The 22079-nt window shown below is 43.3% G+C and overlaps 1 protein-coding gene across 1 annotated transcript in view; it reads left to right on the top strand.

Moving 5' to 3' along the window:
* The window catches only part of igdcc3 (immunoglobulin superfamily, DCC subclass, member 3), a 103894-nt gene that overhangs the window by 70449 nt on the left and 11366 nt on the right, over nt 1-22079 (top strand). Inside the window, exons 6-7 of the mRNA XM_052040276.1 lie at nt 5601-5759; nt 14111-14276. Coding sequence (XP_051896236.1) covers nt 5601-5759; nt 14111-14276 — 325 coding nt within the window. The remainder of the gene's footprint in view (nt 1-5600; nt 5760-14110; nt 14277-22079) is intronic.

Genomic DNA, 22079 nt, shown 5'->3' with positions numbered 1-22079 from the left:
GTTAATGGACAGTCTATACGTCAGGGGCATGTGCACCTTGTTCAGCACTAGTGCACTGCCGGCATTAGTTGGGTGAAGAGTAAATGCTGCTTCAAGCTTTTTCCATTGCTGTGTATGGAGACTGAATCTTTAATGTGGGGTCACTTTGGCCAGGGCTTGCTAATGAAATATGCAAAGTTATAGATGAGACTGTTGCAAGCAGAATTGATAGCAAACTCATTAAAACTACAACAGGAGGGTTATTAAATGTCATGGATAATATTTGTACTTTAAACACATAATGCTGATGGGAGCAAAAAGAACGTTTATTTGAAAGGGCAGAATTATGAATAGTGGCTCATATCTGTACTTCAAGGTTATAGGTTTGTAATTAGACACAGCCATTTGAGTGGAACTTTCATTGATCCCAGCTGTGTGGTTGACCAGAGCCTGACTAGAGAGGAGTATTTAGCCAGTGAGCTTTGGCAAACCATGTTAAAGAAATTGGCGATGCCTTTTAAAATAAAGGTAACATATGCTGTAATATGTGTTAGTAATAATTTCATATGTAGGCACAAACATTACCAATGTGACAGCACTGTAATGGTGTGTCTACGTCAGTGCATAGCAAGGTTACTGAGGGCTGCAGGTCAATGCTGTGAAATGCACTTCACTGATGTATCCACATTGATGTACCTCTTTCTCAGCGCAATACCCTGCAGGCATCCGCCTCAGTGTAATTTCTTCAGTGCACCTGCATCGATATATTTGTCACTATCAATGTATCTATGCTGATACATCTGCAACAATGTATCTACTTCAGTGCATCTATATAAATGTAACTACATTGATGTCAATTTATCTGCATTTGTTCAGTTTTGTCACTATATTTCCCCCCAGATTGGATGGATACAGATTGCACTGACTCCAGCACATATAAACAGTAACTCACAGCCACAGGATGTGATGTTTGAGGTTTTATTTTGCAGCGCTAGGACTTTTCAGAAGCTATTTGCATTTTTTAAAATGGTAATAGAAAACTTCACTTGCTTCCACCTCACATAGCAATTGTTCATGAACAGAGAGAAAGAAGCATTTAGTATTTCAACCAGTGCTCAGCTGCATGCTGTAAGTAATATTTGAGAAGTGTAAGATTGTGATTAATATAACACCAGGGCAATCTAATTGAGCTGTGTGTGGTTGTACTTATAAAAACTGACTGAGATCTATTGGTGACATGAGGAATTTTCTTTGTGGTAAGTATTGTGGTTTGGAATACACAGACAGGAGAAGTAGTGGAGGAAGGTTCAATAGTAGCATTCAAAAAGGGAGCTGGATAAGTATCGAAAGAGTAAGAATCTGCAGGGCCATGGGGAGAGGGTATTGCTGGATTGATGGGCCAAACGGCTTCCTTCTGTGCTGCTACCACTCTGTGACTCTCAGGCAGGGCAGTAGCTTAATTTAATCATGGTGCCTGTAATTCTCAGCTACACATGTTGGACAGAAACACTGAGGCAAACTCACCGAAGCTGGAGTACATCTAGAAATAGTGGGAGCAGATCAGTTGGCTGCAATATTACCCTTACCCTGTCACCCAACACAGGGCAGGTTGGGGAAGGGATAAGCTGTAAAGTGCATGAAATGCAACACTGGCATACTATGCACGGTGCTTTTATTTTACTGATAAGTTTCGAGGCATCTGAATATTTTCTCTACCTTCTCATGGAAAGGCAGGAGACTTAATAAACATATTTAAATTGTGAGCCTTTTTTAATTTCACAAAATATTCTTTATTCATAAAAATATATACAGGAAATACGATACAATTGCTACATGTTTCTATTTGCATTCATTGTGCCATCCAATCAATACATTCTATTTACACTGCATCAATACCACTCATGTTACCACTTTGAACAACACACCCATGAATTGTTTGGTCACTTAAGCAAGGGGACAAGCTACAGCCCCAAGTCCCTCAGTGAAACAAAGAAATTTCACTATGAAAGGTACAATGAACCAGTTATAATGGCAACCATATGTACTAGTTAGAATATTAAGGACATATCATGTCTATTTTTTAAATATAAAGACCAATTAAAATTCACAAGGACAGCTGGGATTTCCAAGGCCCAAGTAAACACAGCAGTGAAAGGGAAGGGTGCCTCCTGCCTCATAATTGTTAATTCAGCATGAATAACACTGTTGCTGAATGTGAGCTGTATTTTTCTAAGTTCCCTTATCACAGATTAATATTGAAATTTGAAACAAATTCTTCAAACTGCGTTTTAATCAGATTGGGTGAACAATAACTAAATTGGAGTCCAAAATACGATTTCAAGCTGAGAGCTTTAAATGAGATTTATTAATTCATGGATTGATATGATGGTCTATGAAGATATAATTATAATGAGTACACTGTGGGGATCATTACAATGGAGGAACATTTATAATGTATAACAGTGTAATTAGATTGACTCACAGTAAAATATGTTTTTGTCTCTGTCACATTAGATTTTATTTTATACACTATCACTAACTTGTTCAATATTCCAGTGTAAAGGTCCTTTTAGTGTATAATATTGAGAACTTTGGATCTACAACAACAATTTGCAGTTTAATTTAAAAGATGTGCATCATGAAAAATTTAAGAATTTGATGTATGTGGAATGACTGTATAATACAGATTCTTGGTAATTTGGTTTGCAGTCTATTTTGAGACCTGAGTCTGAACAGCCCATGATGTTGACTAAAGGGCCTGGTGTGAGCTGAACTGTGGCTGTTCACATATGGTTGACTGGACACAGATACACAGCACAAAGACATTGTCGTTGGTCACTGGTTTGCTTTAAGCAGCCACACTTGCCAAGCCATATTGGGATGGTTGTTGGTGAAGGAAGAGAGAAAATGACCTGCTCCAGTGATGGTCTATGCCTTGAAGCTGGGGTTCAGGACACATTATGGTGTGGACTGGCATCAGCTGTGATTCCAATGGTAGCACTCTCGTCTCTTGGGTCAGAAGACACAAAGTTCCAGGTCCCTTCTAGGAAGTGCAGCAGGTGTGGTCTTTTGGATGAAGTGCTAAACTGATTGTTGTCTTAGGTGAAAATCAAAGCTTCTTGGCACAAAGAAGAGCAGCAGAGATACCCCTAGTGTCCTGGACAAAAAATAGAGATGATCTGGTCAACACTACCTCGCAACTTATGGGAGCTTCCTGTGCAGAACTTGACTGCTGCAATTCCTAACTTATATCAGTGACTGCTGTCCAGAATAGTGCATTGGCTGCAAATTGCTTTGAGATGTTCTGAAAAGATGCAAAGGATATAAGTGCAAGTCTTTCTTTTTCCTTTGAAGTTTGAGACCCAATATGGATTTGAACACATGGACTAGGTTGGCACAGTGTCACTGTGGATAGTGCAGCTGTCACATAGCTCCAGTGAACCCGGGTTCGATTCTGACCCCTAATCTTGTGGAGTTTGAACGTTTTCCCCAGGACCATATGTGTTTCCTCCAGGTACTCCAGTTTCCTCCCACATCTCAAAGAAGTGCTGATTAATGGGCCACAGTTTCCCCCAGCTATGCTGGGGGGAAGTTAGAGGACATATGTGAGAGAGTAGGTTCCAGGGAAATAAGTGGGGGACTGGGATTGATGGGATTACTCTGATAGCTGCAATAGACACGCTTTTTAGAGAATGTGAGAAGATGTAATCCAGGCTGACCCCTCAGTGTGGAAGTGAGCAAGTTACAAATGGATGGTGGCTCAGCCTGGGAGATTGGACGTTAAGGTACCCTCTATTTGCTCAGGTGAATGCAAGCACCCTGTGGAACTGAGTAAAGAAGTGTACGGAGGTATCTACGCTACCATTCCTCCATCTACACCATCCAATACCAGACCAACCGGGCATCATTTATTTGCAGTTTGCAAGAACTTTCAGTGTTCTTCTCCACTTGGTACATAACAGGATAGACTACACCAGAAATAGCCAATCTGTATGTATCATTTTAGGCTGCCTTGCGAAATAGATCAGGCAGCCAGTTAATTCACAACTAATCATCAGGCAGATTTATTTTACGCCCTGTCCTAATTTACTCTCCATCGGAGTTAACAGATCAGAAGATCAGGTGGGGTTTAAACTGTTTAGCAATGCTGGTGGAGTGTTACGTGTATTATGCCAAGGAACTGCTCAAACTTGTCAAACCTCAGACCTGTCAGAATTAAGGTACTTTGCACAGCTAATGAATACTTTAATTTGTATGACCTCAGTGGCGCAGCTAGTAGGGCCTTTGTCTCACAGCGCCAGAGACCCGGGTTCAATCCCGACCTCGTGTGCTGTCTTTGTGGAGTTTGCAGGTTCTCCGTGTAACCACGTGTCTGTTCCAGCTATGAGAGTAATCCCATCAATCCCAGGTTTCTTCTGGCTCCTTTGGTTTCCTCCCATATCCCAGAGATGCGCGGGTTGGAAGGTCAATTGACCACTGTAAATTGCCTTTGGTGGCGGAATCTGGAGGTTGTGGATGAGAATGTGGGGAGAATAAAGGGTTGGATTAATGAAGAGTTAATGTAAATGGGACTTGATGGTTGGTGTGGACATGATGGGCCAAAGGACCTGTTTCAGTGCTGCATGACTATGACTTTTGAAATTAAAGACCGCAGCAAATGTATTCACGGAAAACTCTCACAAGTCACAATGTGCTGTTGGTTGAGAGATGAAGATTGGTAAGAACAAGAAGTACTACCTCACTCTTCAAAACAGAGCATTGAAAACTTTTATTCATGGCAGAAGAGACAAGGCCTCAGTTTAAAGTCTCAAAGGAAAATGGTTCTTTGACATTGCAACACTCGCTCAGTCTTGTACTGAGGAGTTAGCTGGCACTTCATCCAACAACTATCTGACCCAGAGCGGAGTACGCTGTCACTGTGGAAAAACTGATGGCAGTTCAGTGCACAGTGCAGTTGCCGGATGGGAAAGCTATAAATTCTGATTTCCCCCCAATTTTAGTATACCTTCAGCTAACTGAGCGAACTCAAAAATTGAGACACAAGAGACTGCAGATGCTGGAATCTGGAGCAACAAACAATCTGTTGGAGGAACTCAGCATCTGTGGGTGAAAAGGAATTGTCAATGTTTCAGGTCAAAGTCTTGCATCAGGACTGACTCAAAACTCAAAAATTGTCTGTGTGAATAAATCTACAACCTTCAACAAACTCAAATGTATCCTAAGCAGTTTAATATACAGCATAAGATCACAAACAGCATTGAGGAAAAAGTCTTCTGTGAGGGGAGAGCAGTTTTCAGACAGTACAAGCTCTGCACTATTAAATTATATCATTTTATCATTATTTTCACATTTTATTATTATTTCACACAGTTATGCATTTTATTTTTTTGCCTCCAACTTTCAATGTGACAGGTGACAAAACCTCGGTTATTTCCATATAATGAGCTGTAGGATTAGCATCCAAACTCTTTCCATCATTCAACCTTGATAGTGCAGGATTAATCCACTCCTTTCTCTAACTCAGTGATGGATTTGCCAGTGATCATTTATGGGACAGATGGAACCAAACTGTTTACCCACTGATTAAATCTGAGCTAATCCATAAACGTTTGCATCCACAGACGGCAGGCCGATCGGTGTGGAGGGAATCCAGGTGCTTGGCACGGGGAACCTGATGATCTCTGACCTGTCTGTGCAGCATTCTGGGGTGTATGTGTGTGCGGCCAACAAACCAGGGACACGGGTGAGGCGTACGGCCCAGGGGAGGCTGGTGGTCCAAGGTAAGCCACTGATTCTTCCTGGGAATGGTTCCAATTAGTAGGCATTTGCCGAGAAATCAGATCACCTCTATACACTGTGAATACCCAATAGAATCCCTTGCAAAATAGAACGTAGATCAGTACAGCACAGGAACAGGCCCTTCAGCCCACAATGTTGTGCCGAACTAATTAAACGCCTAACTAAACTAATCCCTTCTGCTTACAAAATGTCCATATCCCTCCATTCTCTGCACATTCACGTGCCTATCTAAGAGCCTCTTTAAGTGTCTCTATACTGTGACATACTATAAAGTACTGTGAAATTGGCCTGTAGTTTACATCCGAGAACATTCACTAGAATGGGTCCTGTGCATTTAAGATAGGATATCTTTATTAGTTACACGTACATCAAAACACACAGTGAAATGCACCTTTTGCGTAGAGTGTTCTGGGGGCAGCCCGCAAATGTCGCCACACTTCCGGTGCCAACACAGCATGCTCACAGCTTCCTAACCCATACGTCTTTGGAACGTGGGAGGAAACCGGAGCACCCGGAGGAAACCCACACAGACACGGGGAGAACGTACAAACTCCTTACAGACAGCGTCGGGAATTGAACCCAGGTCGCTGGCGCTGTAAAGCGTTATGCTAATGTCTGCACTACCATAGAATGCAGCTCCCTCTACGTTGTTGTGCAGCAGTCTGAGAAGAGTGTCAGCACTTGAAGCCACTCTCCCATGCAGTCACTACCTCCCTCCTCTGCTCTGCAGGGAGGTCGTGTCTGCTGGTGCTTGCCCCTGGTAGCCGTCCTCGCTCTCCTGCTCCTCTCGCTTCTGCTGCTCTTCAGCCTGTGTGCCCTGACCCTCAGTCTCTGTGTCTCCTTGGTGCTGTCCCTCTGGCACCAGCTGTTGCCTTTGGTTGGCTGGGTTGAGCAACATGCAGCATGTTACTGTGATGAATCTGTCTTGCTGGGCATATTCTGCAGGATGCCTGTAGACTGATACAGGCACCAGAACCTCATTTGCAGAAGATCCATAGCATTTTCCAAACGATTCTGAAACTTGCTTAGCCCTCATTGTACCAGTGATAAGCTGCTGTGGTAGGAAAATATATTGATGTCAGGATCCAGTGAACCAGAGGGCTTGCCCCCAGGATTCATCGTTCTGGGCAGGGTTGGCCTTAGGAAATGTCTGGCAGTTTATTCCCTCCGAGGATAAGGACCTGAGCTTCCTGGAAACAAGCATCATGAACTTCTGCTGGTTATCTGCCTAAACATTGAGGGGTGGAAAACTTTTTTGAGGAAAACGTCTGGGTTATCATGTGCAACAAGTGCAGTCAATGTTGTGGTGAAGGGGGTAGGACCTCCTGGAGTCACTCATGGTGACATGGAAGGTCAAGAGCCATAGACGTCAGATGGGAACTTCTGTGTGCCAAAGTAGTTGGGACACCAGCCAGGGCCACCTCAGGAGGAGCTGGGTGGGAGGTGGCTGCAGCTCTCTCCTCTAGGAGTGAGAGCACCCACTTTTTCAAGGAAGCATAGAAAGATACAGCATAGAAATATACGCTGAGACCACACTGACCATCACCAACCATTTACACTAATTCTATATCAATCCCTTTTTCATTTATGTCCCCAGATTCTTATCAACTCCCCCCACATTCTACCACTCACCCTCCACACTAGGGGCAATTTACAATAGCCATTCAACCTACTAACCTACCTTGGGATGTAGCAGCAAACTGGTGCTCCTGGAGGAAACCCACGTGGTCACCAGGAGAATGTGCAAACTCCATACAGACAGCACCCAAGGTCAGGATTGAACCCGGGTCTCTGGTGTTGTGAGGCAGCATCTCTGCCAACTGTGCCACTGTGCTGCCCAAAGAGAAATGAATTTCACATCCTCACAATAACATTAGGATTAGCTGCCTTGCATTGAAAGCAGCTGGGGCAAGCCAGTTAAGTAAATGTATGAGGGAGTTACTCATTGATGTGTTATGATCAGTGCATGTGGCCCTGTAAAGGAGGAAATGGGAGGTTATTACATGCCATCTGGGCTCTAACGATGTCACATGTTCCTTGCTGAAATCACCTCTCTGTGACTGCAGTGTCTAAGTGACCTCTCCGATGCAGTGGTGAGCAGCAAATTTAGAGGCAGAGCAGAGATCTGCTGTGACCACTTGGAAAAGTTCTGTGGCAAGGGAGTTGAGAGTCTGTGACTTTGATCTCCAAGGAGATAGCAGTCCAGGCATAAGAGTGAGGCAGAAGGTCATCCTGTTGAAGGCGACATATCCCAGTGATGAAAGCCTTGGAAAACTGGAGTCTCAGTTCCAGTTGTTCACCAGAGCAGACTGGATAGTATGTGGTGTCTCTGAAGACTCTGTAGGAGTAGGATCTTGACAAACATGGCGCTTCTTGGCTCAAGGTCTCCGCCCCAACTTGTGCGCCCAGTTGTTGTCATACTGACGCCTCCAGTGATCTGTGTACATTATCAAAGTTGGTTAGAAGAGGAGGGATCCATTCAGTCCCTCGAACCTGTTCCACCAGTAAATTAGGTCATGCACATCAATTGCCTTGGTTGCTTAAATTTGCACTTAATTTGTCTACCTGCACTGCACATTCTCTGTAACTGTAACACTATATTCCTCATTCTGTTTTTCTTTTTACTACCTTGACGTACTTATGTTTGGATAGCACGCAAACAAAACGCAGACATACTACTCTGGTTCCTCTTCTGGTGTGTGGACTGGTAAAGCTGAGCAGGGTGCCAATCCAGGCAGAAACCATCATGACCACAATTCAAGTCCAATGTATATTTAAAGGTCTGTAAGTGAGTTCTGAGACAAAGATGCAGAAAGGAATTAAATCAATTGTAGCCAACAGATTTAGCCTCCCACGGTGATAGGCAAGCAACACATCACTAGCACACTCAAGCAGCATCTCGCATTACCCAAAAGCTACGAGTCACTAATGGATTTCAGTGAACTGAAACCTTACACCAGGGTATATGTGACTGGTAGATATTTGTGCTAAGGCAGTCCTGAGGCTCCAAGTTACAGTCAGAACATATGCCGCATCTAATGGCAGTACCAAAGACATAAAGGCGCTGAGTTTGCCAGATAACATCAGCAGGCAGGGAAGCGAAGAGTTAAAAAGCCTGAGGATTAATCTTAAAGTGTTTGCAGTCAGTGATGTCAGCCACAGTGCTTGCCCCAGGGAGCCTACTTTCTCTGCACTCTAATCACTTGGCATCGACTGATTGTACACTGACCCCAAAATTTACAGCTCTGCTTTCACAGACTAATAGACCCATGCCCCAACGTGCATCACTGTGAATTTACCATTACTAATGAAAAGTGGATTCCTGAAATGGTGTCATGCTGGTCTTCACCAGGAAGCCTCCTCCACCATTGAACGTGGAGGCAGAAAGAATTTCTGGTCTCTTAAATGCTCGATATTTCAAATTCCTTTAGAATTTATCTAATTAATAGATATGTGTATTTAATCACATGAATAATTAAGGGCTATGAATAATTAAATCTGGTACACGGAACATGGCAGAGGCATTAATAATTTAGTCACTTTAACCCTCCTTATGCTGACTTTTGCTTTATAATCTATAACATGTATGTGTGTTTAATAAAATGACATTGCGGAATGGGAATGAAATACAGCCCTACTTATCTCAGGATGAATGTTTGTGCTGCTAGAATCGAACGGAACTTCTCACTAAGTACACAAAGCCTGTTAGGAAACCCAAGCCCACAGGGTCATTTTCAGGCCAGGTAGTGGGGCATAACACACATAACGATGGTGTGATATCGATAGGAGGTCAGTGACTCCTGCCTTTTAGTTTCAAATTGTGTACACCTCACTGGCTGGCTCAGCTATGGGCCTGGGAGTTGATTATCAGGAAAGCGAAGGAGAGAAGAGAGACACATAGGCAGCAGACGGATACAAAGGTCTGTTTTGAGTAGACCCTGCTTCCCCGAACTTATCCCAATAGGACCTGTCTATATTTATCGGGTTACGGTCAGGTTGGGTGTGTACTCTGATGGAACATTTGGGTTTGAGTTGTGTGGTGCTGGCTTGGGATGGTTTGCTTAGTATTAGGTCCTCTGTTCTTGATCAGTAGCGATGCGTATGCCAAACTGCAAGCCCTTTTCTGCACATGCGCTGGCTCAGGACAGGTATGGAAAAACTGTTAAGTCCTCAGGGTCAGCTGGGTTTGGATTGGCCAGGGTCGGGTCAAGTATTAGTCTTGTACCTGAGCAGATCCCTGCCCAGGTACGAAGATGTGGAAGAAAAGGGAAAAACGGAGGGAAAAGGGGGGAGATGAGCATGTGTCAGGGAGTTGAGGGGTTGGACCAGGTGGAGATAAGCAAAGGGGACATTCAGTGTGATTTGGAACCAGTGCATAACCATTCAGTGCTTCATCAGGTCGGGCAGTATAAAAGGAGCCACTACACTGTGAAGGAAGACACTGTAGTAAGCAGATCTGCCACTGCAGTCACTCCCCCTCCCCCTATGTTGATGCATTTGCCATCAACCTCCATGCCATATTGCATCCCTTTTACAATCCCAGCCTTCCCATAAAGTGCTGTTCTATTTCCTGGGATATTGCTTGGTTACCAGTGTTCACTTTGAGGCTGACATAGTTTAGTGACCCAGGTCAGACTATAACTTGAATATTGAGTACAGTTCTAAATTGACGTCCTATTGGTGAATTGCTTTGTTTTTGATGCACAAGGCAAGAACCTAGGTCTGGGGGCTGATCTCTAATATCAGAGTTTGGAGAAATTTTAAAATCAACTCTTGTTCAAGAAATGATCTTGAAGGAGATTTAAAGGAGAATAGAAAGGTATAGTCTGCATCTCAATATAATTCACAAATCTAGAATGCAGAAACAAAGATGAAATCTGGCAAAAGATAAGTTTGAGGTCAGGAAGCAGTTATTCGACAGGGTGGCTAATAGCTAGAGGACCTTGAGTGGTACAGTGGAAACTAACACCCTGGAGACATTCAAGGGGCAGAGCGCACAGGAGGCTCTCTGGAATCATGGAATCCTCACAGCACAGAAGGAGGACATTTGGCCCATGGAGTTTGTGCCAGCTCTTTGTAGAGCAAACTAATGAGACCCATTGCCTCTCTCTTTTCCTAAAGCCCCTGGTAATATTTTACCTTTAGATATTAATCCAATTCTCTTTTGAAAGCCACAATTGAATCTGCATCCATTACATTTTGAGGCAGTGCCTTCCCGACCATAATTACATACCTCATAATGACATTCTTCCTAACATTACTCATGGATCTACTCCCAATTACTTTCAATCAGCATTCCCTTGTTTTTGAACCCTCCACTGCGGAGAATAACTTATATTTTCCGTCTGCCTGTCTATACGTATTAAGGTTTTGCGTACCTCTATCAGATCTCTTGTCCTGTTCTGCTCCAGGGAGAGCAAGGAGATTGCCTGGCCCATCTTCAAAATGGGAACCATTTTCTGCATCCTCTCTATGGTCTTCACATCCCTTATTTCATGCTCTCATTAGAACTGAATGCAATACTCCAGTTGTGGTCTAGTTGGTGTTTCTGGATGCTTAAGGACAGCTTCTATTCCACTGGTATAAGACTATTCAACAATCCCCTTGTATGACAAGATGGACTCTTGACCTCACAATCTACCTCGTCATGGCCTTGCACCTTATTGTCTACCTGCATTGCACTTTCTCTGTAACTGTAACACTTCATTTTTCCTCCTGTTACTGCTTTTCCCTTGTTCTACCTCAGTACTGATGTGATGAAATGATCTGTATGGATGACATACAAAACAAAGTTTTTCACTGTACCTCGGTACATGTGACGATAATAAACCAATTTACCAATTAAACCAATTACCAATGCATTAAAGGTTCAAAATAATCTCCTTGCTTTTGTACTCTATTACCTTCGGTACCCAAGATCCTATGCCCTACTTCCTCAAACTGCCCCGCCACCTTCTGAGATTTAGCTACATGAACAAGCATGCCTGTCTGTTCCTGTACCCTCCTTAGAACTGTGCGATTCAACCTGTGTTATCTCTGCCTGTTTCTGACATAGTGAATCTTTTCTGCATAAAGTTTCATGTTCTTCACGTGCTGAAGCAAATCTGTGACCTCTGAGTCAACTGCTAGCCTCCTCATTGTTTACCACATATCCAAGCTTTCTGTCATCTGTATACTTCTCTGCCTGTGTAAGTCATCAATGGAAGGATGACCTGAATGCTTTGAATGGATTCTCAGCTTCATACTTATCCTGGTGTCTTTTTGCATGTAAGACATGGGATATAATCAGTTGGTTGAGACTCCTCAATGCTGAAAGTACTTGTGGCTTTTTTTTAAAGTTTATTGATTTATTATTTTCACATGTACTGAGGTACAGTGAAAAACTTGGTTTTGTATGCTATCCATACAGATCATTTCACTACATCAGTGCATTGAGGTAGTACAAGGGAAAACAATAACAGAGTGCAGAATAAAGTGTTACAGTTACAGAGAAAGTGCAGTGCAGGCAAACAATAAGGTGCAAGGCCATAACAAGGTAGATTATGAGGTCAAGAGTCTATCTTATTGTACTAGGGCACTGTTCAATAGTTTTATAACAATGGTATAGAAGCTGTTTTTAAGCCTGGTGGTAGGTGCTTTCAGGATTTTGTATCTTTTGCCCAATGGTATTGGTTTTGGTTTATTATTGTCACTTGTACCGAGGTACAGTGAAAAACTTGTCTTGCATACTGATCGTACAGGTCAATTCATTACACGGTGCAGAGAGAATGTCCGGGGTGGGTGGGGTTTTGGTTATATTGGCTGCTTTGCCGAGGCAGCGAGAAATGCAGACAGAGTCCATGGAGGAGAGGCAGGTTTCTGTGATATGCTGGGCTGTGTCCACAACTCTCTGCAGTTTCTTGTGGTCTCGGGCAGAGCAGTTGCCATGGAGGGGGAAAATTGAGACTGTTTGATTAAGCCACTAATTATGTTCAAATGGTAACAGTGTGTCCCACTTCGAAGACCTGAGCATAAAAGTCCAAGCTGATTCTCCGAGGGCAACACTGAGGGAGAACTGGATAGCCAGGGGTGTCTTCTTCCATTTGTTGAGTTAAAATGAGGTACTGTCTGCACATAGCAGTGTTTTTAAGAAGAACAAGTGTACTCTCTTGTGTCCTGGCTATATTTAACCTTCAATCAATGTTATTACAATTACCTGGCTGTCATCACATTACTGATGTGGGAGCTTGCTATGCTCATTTCCTATATTTATAACTGTGACTACACTTGTGATTGGCTGCAAGATCCTTTCAAATGTCCTAAGGTGCTACACAAATGCAAGTCTTATTTTTTCTTTTGTTATCTCAGTGGGGAAAGCTGTTCGGAATCCAGAATCTGTTATCTATGAAGCCCTGACGTTGATGGGCTTAATCTTTGTTCTCTGAGTATGAGTGGTTTTCCATTAATGCATGCCAAAGCAACAACATGCATTTATACCGTGCCCTTGACATAGTAAAACATCCAAGTCACTCAAATCGCCAAAGATGTTAGGATGAATTATGGAAACCCTGGTCAATGTTATCGGGTGTAAGGGAAAGGTGGAAGTATGGAGAGGTGGTGAGGCTTAGGGAAGGAAGACTAGAGCTGAAGGTTAAATGACTGAAGGCATGGTCACTAAAGGCGGTGCCCAAAAAATGGGAGATGTGCAAAGTGGAGGTGTTCTCTAGGATTGTAGAACTAGAGGAAGTTACTGAGAGGGGGAGGGTGGGAGGCCATGGAGGGAATATAAATACAGAATGAGAATATTAAAGGCAAGCATTAATGGGACAAAGGTGTGCCAGCAAGCGCAGTCCTAGAGTTGTACAGCACAGAAACAGGCCCTTCCACCCATTACATCCATGCTAATGTTTTTGCCCACCTACACTAATCCTCGTTGCCCACATTATGACCATATCCTTCTATGCCTTGCCTGTTTAAGTGTCTGCTTAAATGCCTATAAAACATAGCGATTTTATCTGATTCCCACCACCTCCTCTGGCAGTGCATTCCAGATCGCGACCATTCTCTTGATGATAAAACATCACTGATGGTAGATTTACTGGATTTTGTGTGCATTAGCACCTGGACAATTGGCTTGTTTGAAGATCTCAAATTTCTGGATGGTGGAGGATGGAAAACCTGCCAGGAGACCATTGGAATAGTTCCGTCCAGGAACCAGAAAAGCATGGATCAACTGGTGGTCTAAAACATTAAAAAGAAGTTGGACGGTACTGTCAAACACTCACTCCTGCATTCAGAGGATAAACTCATCTTTCTTGCAAACTCAGTTTCCTTCTCCCGTTTTATATTTTAGCACCTGCAGAGTTCGTGCAGTATCCACAGTCCATATCGAGACCTATAGGAACCACAGCCATTTTCAATTGTCTGGCACAAGGGGAGCCAGTACCTCAACTTACCTGGCTGAAAAATGGGGAAATCTTGGCACCCAGTGGCCACATCAAACTGAAGAACAACAACAAGTAAGTGAACCCAGCTTCCACCAGCTGCACTGTTCAGGAAGATCTTTGGATGAGAATTCAGGAGATAAGAGGTGGCCCCAAATATAGGCTTTGGTGATCTGCTGGTGCCAGTCATGTGCCCACAGGAATCTTGCCCATTCAGACAGAATGAAAATTTGTTCACTTCCCTCACCGAGGGATGTGACGTGGGGAGGGAAGTGTGGGGTGGAGTGACTACAGCTTGGGGGAGAGCAGTTGGCACATGATGAAGTCAGGAGAAAAATAATATCACAAAAATGTATTTTGTGATAGTAATAATGGCAAGGCATTATTGCCCATGAAACTGGTGCCGGTTTTGGGATTTCTCTGCTTGCTAGTCTAACATAGAAATGTCAAACTTGTCGTCAGTGACTTGGGTATTCTCCAAAGACTGGACTTTTTCCAGTCTTCTCTACAGTTGGCAGAGGAAACCGGTGTTCACCAAATAACTCTGGTATTTATGAACCATCCTCACTGTAAGGCGTCCTGAGGTATAACTGAGCTTGTAATTTTATACTAAGCCACAGCAATTGGTGAAGTAGCTGGTCCTAAAAGATTATGTTCATGGGCATGGATTGTAATTAGCTTTGATAAATATCTTAAAATGCAATGGATTTTCAAAACAATCACTTTATTTTAGTTATTATAACATTTCTTTATTATATTTCAATCTCTGTCTTAAACCTATGTGTGGGCTTGAGTTGCTGTTTCACTCTGTAGGATGTTTGAAGTACAAAGAAACTCCTATAATCTGCTATCTCATTGATTGGAATGGTTTGGTATCAAGGCTCAACTGGTTCTGCTTAAACTTCCTGGGCCCTGTTCCCATGTTCCTCTTAACCTCACTGGGGCTCTGTTCCCACCCTTCTTTTTAACTCATTGGGACCCCATTCCCACGTTTATTATAAATTCACTAGGGCTCTGGTTTCCTATGTTCTTTACAAATTCATTAGTGATCTGTTTATCATGTTCCCTTTAAGCTCACCAGGGCCCTGTTTCCCACCCTCCTTTGACACCCACTGAGGCCTAGTTCCAATACTCTGTTTAAACTCACTGGGGCCTCATTCCCATGCTCCATTTAAACACACTGGGGCCCTGTTTCCCACCATCTTTTGACACCCCCTGGGGCCCCATTCCCACTCTCCATTTAAACACACTGGGGCCCCAGTGAGTTTAATCGTACCAGGCCACTGTTTCCATGCTCCTTTTAATTTCACTGAGACCCTGTTTCCCATGCTCCCTTTAAACTCCCAATAGGGCCCTGTTTCCTGTGCTCCTTTTAAACTCACCTGGTTCACTGAAATTCTTAATTATTAAAAGTGAACTATCAGTGCGTTGGGGTATTAGTTGGAATAATATCCAATAGTGCAGAAAATCTGTCAGTCTGGCACCACCAAAGTCCTGAGGGTGATGTTTATTAGAGCCAAACAGTATCAGTTAAATGTTGTACTTTGCCGTTCCTGGTTTCTTGTCCGTGAGAATTCATCAGTGTGATTAGCTTTCCAGCCAGCCTGATGACAATAGTGTTGCTGGATGCCCGAAATCCCATGGATCCAACATCAGACAAGTCCATGCCACAGTTATCACCAGATCTTTGTGGACAGAAGTCAGCAGTGAGCATCACTGCTTTGCCATTGACTGCAAATCAGTGCCTAAACCTGCCGTGGTCAGAACCTGCTTTTTTGGCCATTCAAGGATCCCAGCCAGAACAGCTCTGCCTCCTGTTCCACTCCTTCCTTGAGAGGTCTTTAAACTGACCTTAGGCCTCCCCCATTACTCCATGAAAGGGCTAGTAGTGGTTTGAACACTCATCAAAATTTGGGTATTGACTTTCTCCTTCCTCAACCTGGCATTGAATACTTCAAAGATTGGTGTAATTATGATTGTGAAATCCAGTTTAAGATATTCCTGAAGGTCTTAAACAAATCCACTGTTCCATCTCGTGTTCCCACCATTGGTCACACCAACGTGCCCAACCTCATGACGCACTCTCTTTCCATGCTGTGGAAGTACTTTCCAAGGCTTAGTTTCAGCACAGTGTGCAGTGCCTACTGAGTTCCCTGTGTATGGAGTGTAATCTTGGATTAGCAAGGGATTACAGAGGTAAAATAAGATATCTTTATTAGTCACATGTACATCGAAACACACAGTGAAATGTATCTTTGCGTAGAGTGTTCTGGGGACAGCCCGCAAGTGTTGCCACGCTTCCAGTGCCAACATAGCATGCCCACAGCTCCTAACAGGTACATCTTTGGAATGTGGGAGGAAACCTGAGCACCCGGAGGAAACCCACGCAGACATGGGGAGAACGTACAAACTCCTTACAGAGAGTGGCTGGAATTGAACCCGGATCGCTGGCACTGTAATAGCATTACGCTAACTGCTACACTATTGTGCCTGATGTGGTGTGGAGTGGTACCGTGACAATGGTGCAGCTTTATAATAATATAATTAATTACATCAGATTAATTGAATAAATGAATTAAGACTGACGTGGTAGGAAAGGGTTATAAGGAAAGGTCATCAACATTAACAGCATTAACTTTGTTTCTCTCCAATTATTTTGCTTGATCTGCTGAGTATTTCCAGCAATTCCTGTTTCTCTGGCAGGATGGGGTGATGTTTTGCAGCTGCACTATGTGAGAGCCATTGTGATCTGGGGCTGAGAGTTGATGAGCTGGAGTTTGAGATTCAGACTCTGCGATGCACCAGGAATGAGGAAAATTGCCTAGGTATTTTCTTGCAGGTGACCTTTGTGCTCGGGAGATTAGGTACTGCAGAACTGGTAGGTCAAGAGGGTGTGACTATGAGTTAGACAGGTGTAAGGATGCAGAAAGTAGTTATGGAGGAAGCTAAGCACTTGGACATATCCAACTGGTCAGAGGTTCTTGCAGTCTGCCGGATGAGAGCAGAGACTGCAGAGAGGACGAGCAAGCTGACCACAGCACCATTAAAGTAGGGTGAGAGGAAAGGAGTGTAACATTCTGACAGGGAACAATGTAGTTAGGGGAACAAATACTGTTTGCTGCAGCCACAAGCCAGAGTCCCAGAGGCTGTCTTGCTTGCCAGTTCCAGGGCTGAGGATATCTCCTTGGGGTTGGAAAGAAATTGGAGTGGGAGAGGAAAGCTCCAGTTGTTCCTGGCTAATGACCCCTGAAAGCAGAGGAGCATTTTGGGATGAGTCCATGCATTGGGAACATGCAGAAGCCCGGCATAAATGGCAGGGGGTGTGCACCACCAGCTCTCTCCACGAGACCCTCCTGCCCTGTCTGTGGAAGAGTCCGTGGTTCGCACATTGGCCTCAGAACTCACCAAACTGGAAGTGCAAGCAGGTCATCCTCGATCCCACAAGACTGGCCAAGAGGAAGAAGACAATTCAATGACCCATTGTTCTTGAGCAGAAATATTTTTTCAAATGATGATTTTATGCAACAAATGATTTAAAAAAAATAGTGGTTAAAAATACGCTGGTCTGGATCGTGTTTCCCTGGTTACCACAGTCAGCATAAAAAGCTTAAGGCATCAAATCAAAGCAACAGGGTGAACAAAATGACGGCTGAGTCAATGGCTTTCATAGAAGGTGAGACGTGATGATTAATGTTAGAGAGGCCAGCCATCTAGACTTTCTTTGTTCTGGTGAATCAGGGTAATTCCTGGGGCAGGTCGGCTTGCCTGCCCATCTTCCGCGCTTACGTGCGCGCACGGGTGCGCTTAGAGAGGGAGCATGCGGTTTCCGCGGGCACCCTAGCCGAGTTCCGCGCTCGGTGGGCCCCTCAGGGGATCGTGTGTGTAGTGGACAGTACGAACACGATTCTTATTTGAAGTGTCACGTGTCGCGTTAACGGGTGTAGCGTCGCGTGTGTGTTTTGTTAGTATTAGTTTGCATTCTCTACCATTGTATGTCGTTGCGTAGTTTCTCTTTTCTGTATTAGATATGGTGTATTGACACTGGTTGTCTTTTGTAGTGCTTTTAGTGAATAAATGTTTATTATTAAAAAAAAGGGTAATTCCTGGTCAAGATGGCTTTGGCAGCTTTGGGTTTTTTTTAAATTTGTGTAGATTTACTCACGATCTCTGCTCCCAACAGCTGCAGGAGGCCAAGAGGTTCAGGAGTCCCTAGGGTTAAGAGATATTTTACTTCACTCCAAAGGTTCACAGTCATACGTGTGTGAACCACAGTGCAAGTTGGAAAAGCTATCTTTCCGTCAGTAACCAGGAACCTTCCAACTGCCACGAGAAGAGATGAAAGCCATCAGAAATTCTTCTGACTGATTTTGGGTTGGGGGGTGGGGTTAAGGTGGAGAGTTGTGTGGATTTAGGGTGGCGTGGAGCAGTGACGGGTCGGAGTGGTGTGTGGTGGATGGGTGACTCAGCAACGTTTACTGATCAACTCCAGGGTATCAGTTATGGCTGTGACTCTGATTTATTTCAGTACCAGTGCTGTGGAAAAAAAGAAAAAGTCTCTTACTTTTGCTGCCCTTGATGAGAACCATTCCTGGGGTATTTCAGGCTGGACTCCCTGATGAGTTTATGCAGGGTGTTTTAATTTCCTTACAGTTTCCAATCTTGTTTTCTAGCACCAGAGGAATTGCCTTTGTTTCGGATCCCCATGTTGTAACATCTCAACCCCCACCCCCCCTTGTGCAGCGAAGGGTTAATAATTGCTTTGGTTCTTTTGTGTGGGGAAAGACTGGTCATCGGTCTGGCCCTGTGACCTTGGGAAAATCACTCATGCTGATTGCTTCTGTGCAGGACAACAGCCTTTGAATGTTCGCCTCTCAATAGACTGGGCCCTTTTTTTCTCTCTCACACTCTGGTGTGAATGTGTTCTGGCTCTAGTCCTGACTGGCTTTTCCTTAGCAGCTGTCAGTGCAGAATACAGAACTCAAACTTATTGTGGGCTTCACGGGCTAGTGACAGAAGTAGCAGGAAGCAGTCAGACTCTCTTTACCCTTGGTACATTTCCCAGAGATATGTAAATGACATGGAACTGGAAAGGAAACGGTACCAAAGATTGTGGCCATTTCAGCTGGAATCACTCTAGTTCCAACGGCTGAAAAATATTAAACCTCTTCTGAGTGTTGTGTGACAGTAACTCATGCTGAGCTTTTTGAAGCAATATTCGATACTACAGCTTAGAAGTTTGTTAGATTCAATGGTGGTGTGTCCAATATGATAGGAAAAGTAAGTTCTTTATACCTTGAAGGTGCCATGTTTGTAAAGGCTGACAAGAAAATCCCCAAGGCCCATGCCCAAACAAGCTTATTTGCATATGCAAATTGGGAGCCTAAAGCCTGTTGGAGGCTCCCTTTCCGAAACTGGTCTGTTCTGAGTGTAGTTGTCATTAAGCAAACCCACAGCTTGACACCCTTCAGTCAGCTTCAATGCGCTGTGAGACTCCACACTGACCCTCCTCCTTGTAAAGTCTGATAAACGGGAAGACATTCTTTTCACGTTTTTGACCTACATCACAGGATGGTTCAAGAGATACGTTTCACCCATCCATAGGTCACTCCCTCGTAAAGAGAGGAAGCGGCTGACTTCAGAAGGAATCTGGTGAGGTTATTCACTGATACAATATCTAGGGCAGGAGCAGTGAGGGAGGGAATTGACAATGGGTGTTAACGGACTCTCTTTGATCTGTTGTCTCACTGGAGTTTATTAATCCCATCAGGACGAAGCACAATCAATGGGAAACTCCAGGAGCTCCAGGAAGCCTTTGCACACAAGCAGATCTTTCTATTTCAAAGTGAAGTGCCTTTCATTTGAATGTGGATGCTGTGATTGAAGTGTGCGGCAGTGCACACGTGTCTCCTATCCAGACAATGAAATGTTCACGTCTATTAAGTTGGGTTGGAAGAGAGCTTTGCATTTTCCCTTCATGTTTTGGGCTGTTACAGAAGCTTTCCATTTGTGAACTAAAATGTTCTGACAAGAATTCTCATTAATATTCTTAGAATTATTCTATGTTCTCTGTGTAGCCATTAATTTGGATTTAATTCAGCAGTATTAAAGATTTTTTTTGAGATTATATTTATGAACAAATGAAGATTTAATTTGCATTTATTTAGTTAAATCAGCAATCCCAAACTATTTTGCAAGCACATCTTCCAATTCCTTTACAAAAACTTCCAAACCATGTTGAATTCTTGTCAGATAGAAGGGCTTTGACACTCAGAAATGACTGCAAGCGTTCTCTTGAGCCGCTGACAAAACTTCAGCAGAAAGTTAGCAGAACCCTCAAGGAAACTTAGCAGACATTCAAGGCACCAGTCTTACTTACCTTTGCAATATGGGGTAGGACTTAGAGCAACATTTTTGCAGTTTCCAACACATGTTCCTTCTCTTAATTGGGCTGATGGTGGGTGTTCTCTCCTGTGGATACCATGAGGTTGACATCAACTCAGCTTTGGCAATGACCTATCACCAAGGTCCTTGTCCACCCAATCATAAGGGAAATTGTCTGCTACATGTTAAAGACAATAGACTTGGGAAGCAACACTGATCCTCTCCTCCTGGTTCTCCAGTGATTCTTACTGGAATACAAAAGCAAAATACTGCAGATGCTGGAAATCTGAAATAAAAATGATGGATTCTAGAAAAGGCTGGAAGTGGGTCCGGTAGCATCAGAAGAGAGAGTAAAACAGGATTAATGTTTCAACCCTTCTGGGGCCCTCACATAACCAGTTGAAAGCCTACAATGAACTGTTGGAATAAGACAATAAGATATTGGAGCAGAATTAGGCCATTTGGCCCACTGAGTCTCTTCTGTCATTCAATCATGGCTGAGTTTTCTTTTCAACCCCATTCTCCCAGCTTCTCCCCATAACCCTTAACTCCCTTACCAATCAAGAACCTATGCCTTAAATACACCAAAAGATTTGGCCTCCACAGCTGTCTGTGGCAACGAATTCCACAGATTCACCGCCCTCTGGCTGAAGAAATTCCACCTCATCTCAGTTTTAACAGGATATCCCCTTATTCTGAGACTGTGCCCTTGGATCCTAGACTCTCCTACTGATAGAAGCATCCTCTCTACGTCCACTCTATCCAGGCCTTTCAGTATGCAGTAAGTTTCAATTAGATCCCCCCTCATCCTTCTGAACTCCAGTCTTAAATAGCTAGTCGGAATTTTAGAATACATAGGTAGGAAGGGAATCATAGGGCCTAACAGCACGGAAACAGGCCCTTCATCCCACTGAGTCTGTGCAAACCATCAAAATTTAAATAATTAGTTGGGATCTTAGAATAACCAGCTGGAATATTAAACTAGGTGGAAGCTAGTTTGATTTAATTGAATACAGAATTAAATAAATGTTTGGTGTTTTAGAATAATGGATTTGAATCTTAAATTATGAGTTGGAATATCAGAATAACCAGTTGGAATCTTAAATAACTGTTTGGAATATGAGATATAGTTAGAAATCTTAAGTAACCATTTGGAATCTTTGAATAACTAGCTAGAATCCTAAATAACCAATTGGAATGTTTCAATGAACAGTTGGAATCTAAAATAACTATTTGGAATTTAAGTATGACCACTTAAAATCTTAAATAACTACTTGCAATGTTGGAATACACAGCTGGAATTTTCCAATGAGCAGTTGGAAAGGTTATAACTTATCTGTGCAGGTTAGGCTGTGGATTGAAGTAATGGTAGAACAAGAACTGCCTTGTGGCGTATGATGTCACCTGTTGTAAATCACCCTTCATTGAGCCATCACACTGACTTTCAGAATTAAGCCAATTTGTTGATGTGCCAAAAAGCCTTTCACCATTCCCTCT

Source organism: Pristis pectinata, chromosome 28, assembly GCF_009764475.1.
Source record: "Pristis pectinata isolate sPriPec2 chromosome 28, sPriPec2.1.pri, whole genome shotgun sequence".
NCBI lineage: Eukaryota > Metazoa > Chordata > Chondrichthyes > Rhinopristiformes > Pristidae > Pristis > Pristis pectinata.
This window is presented reverse-complemented; position numbering and strand designations above follow the sequence as displayed.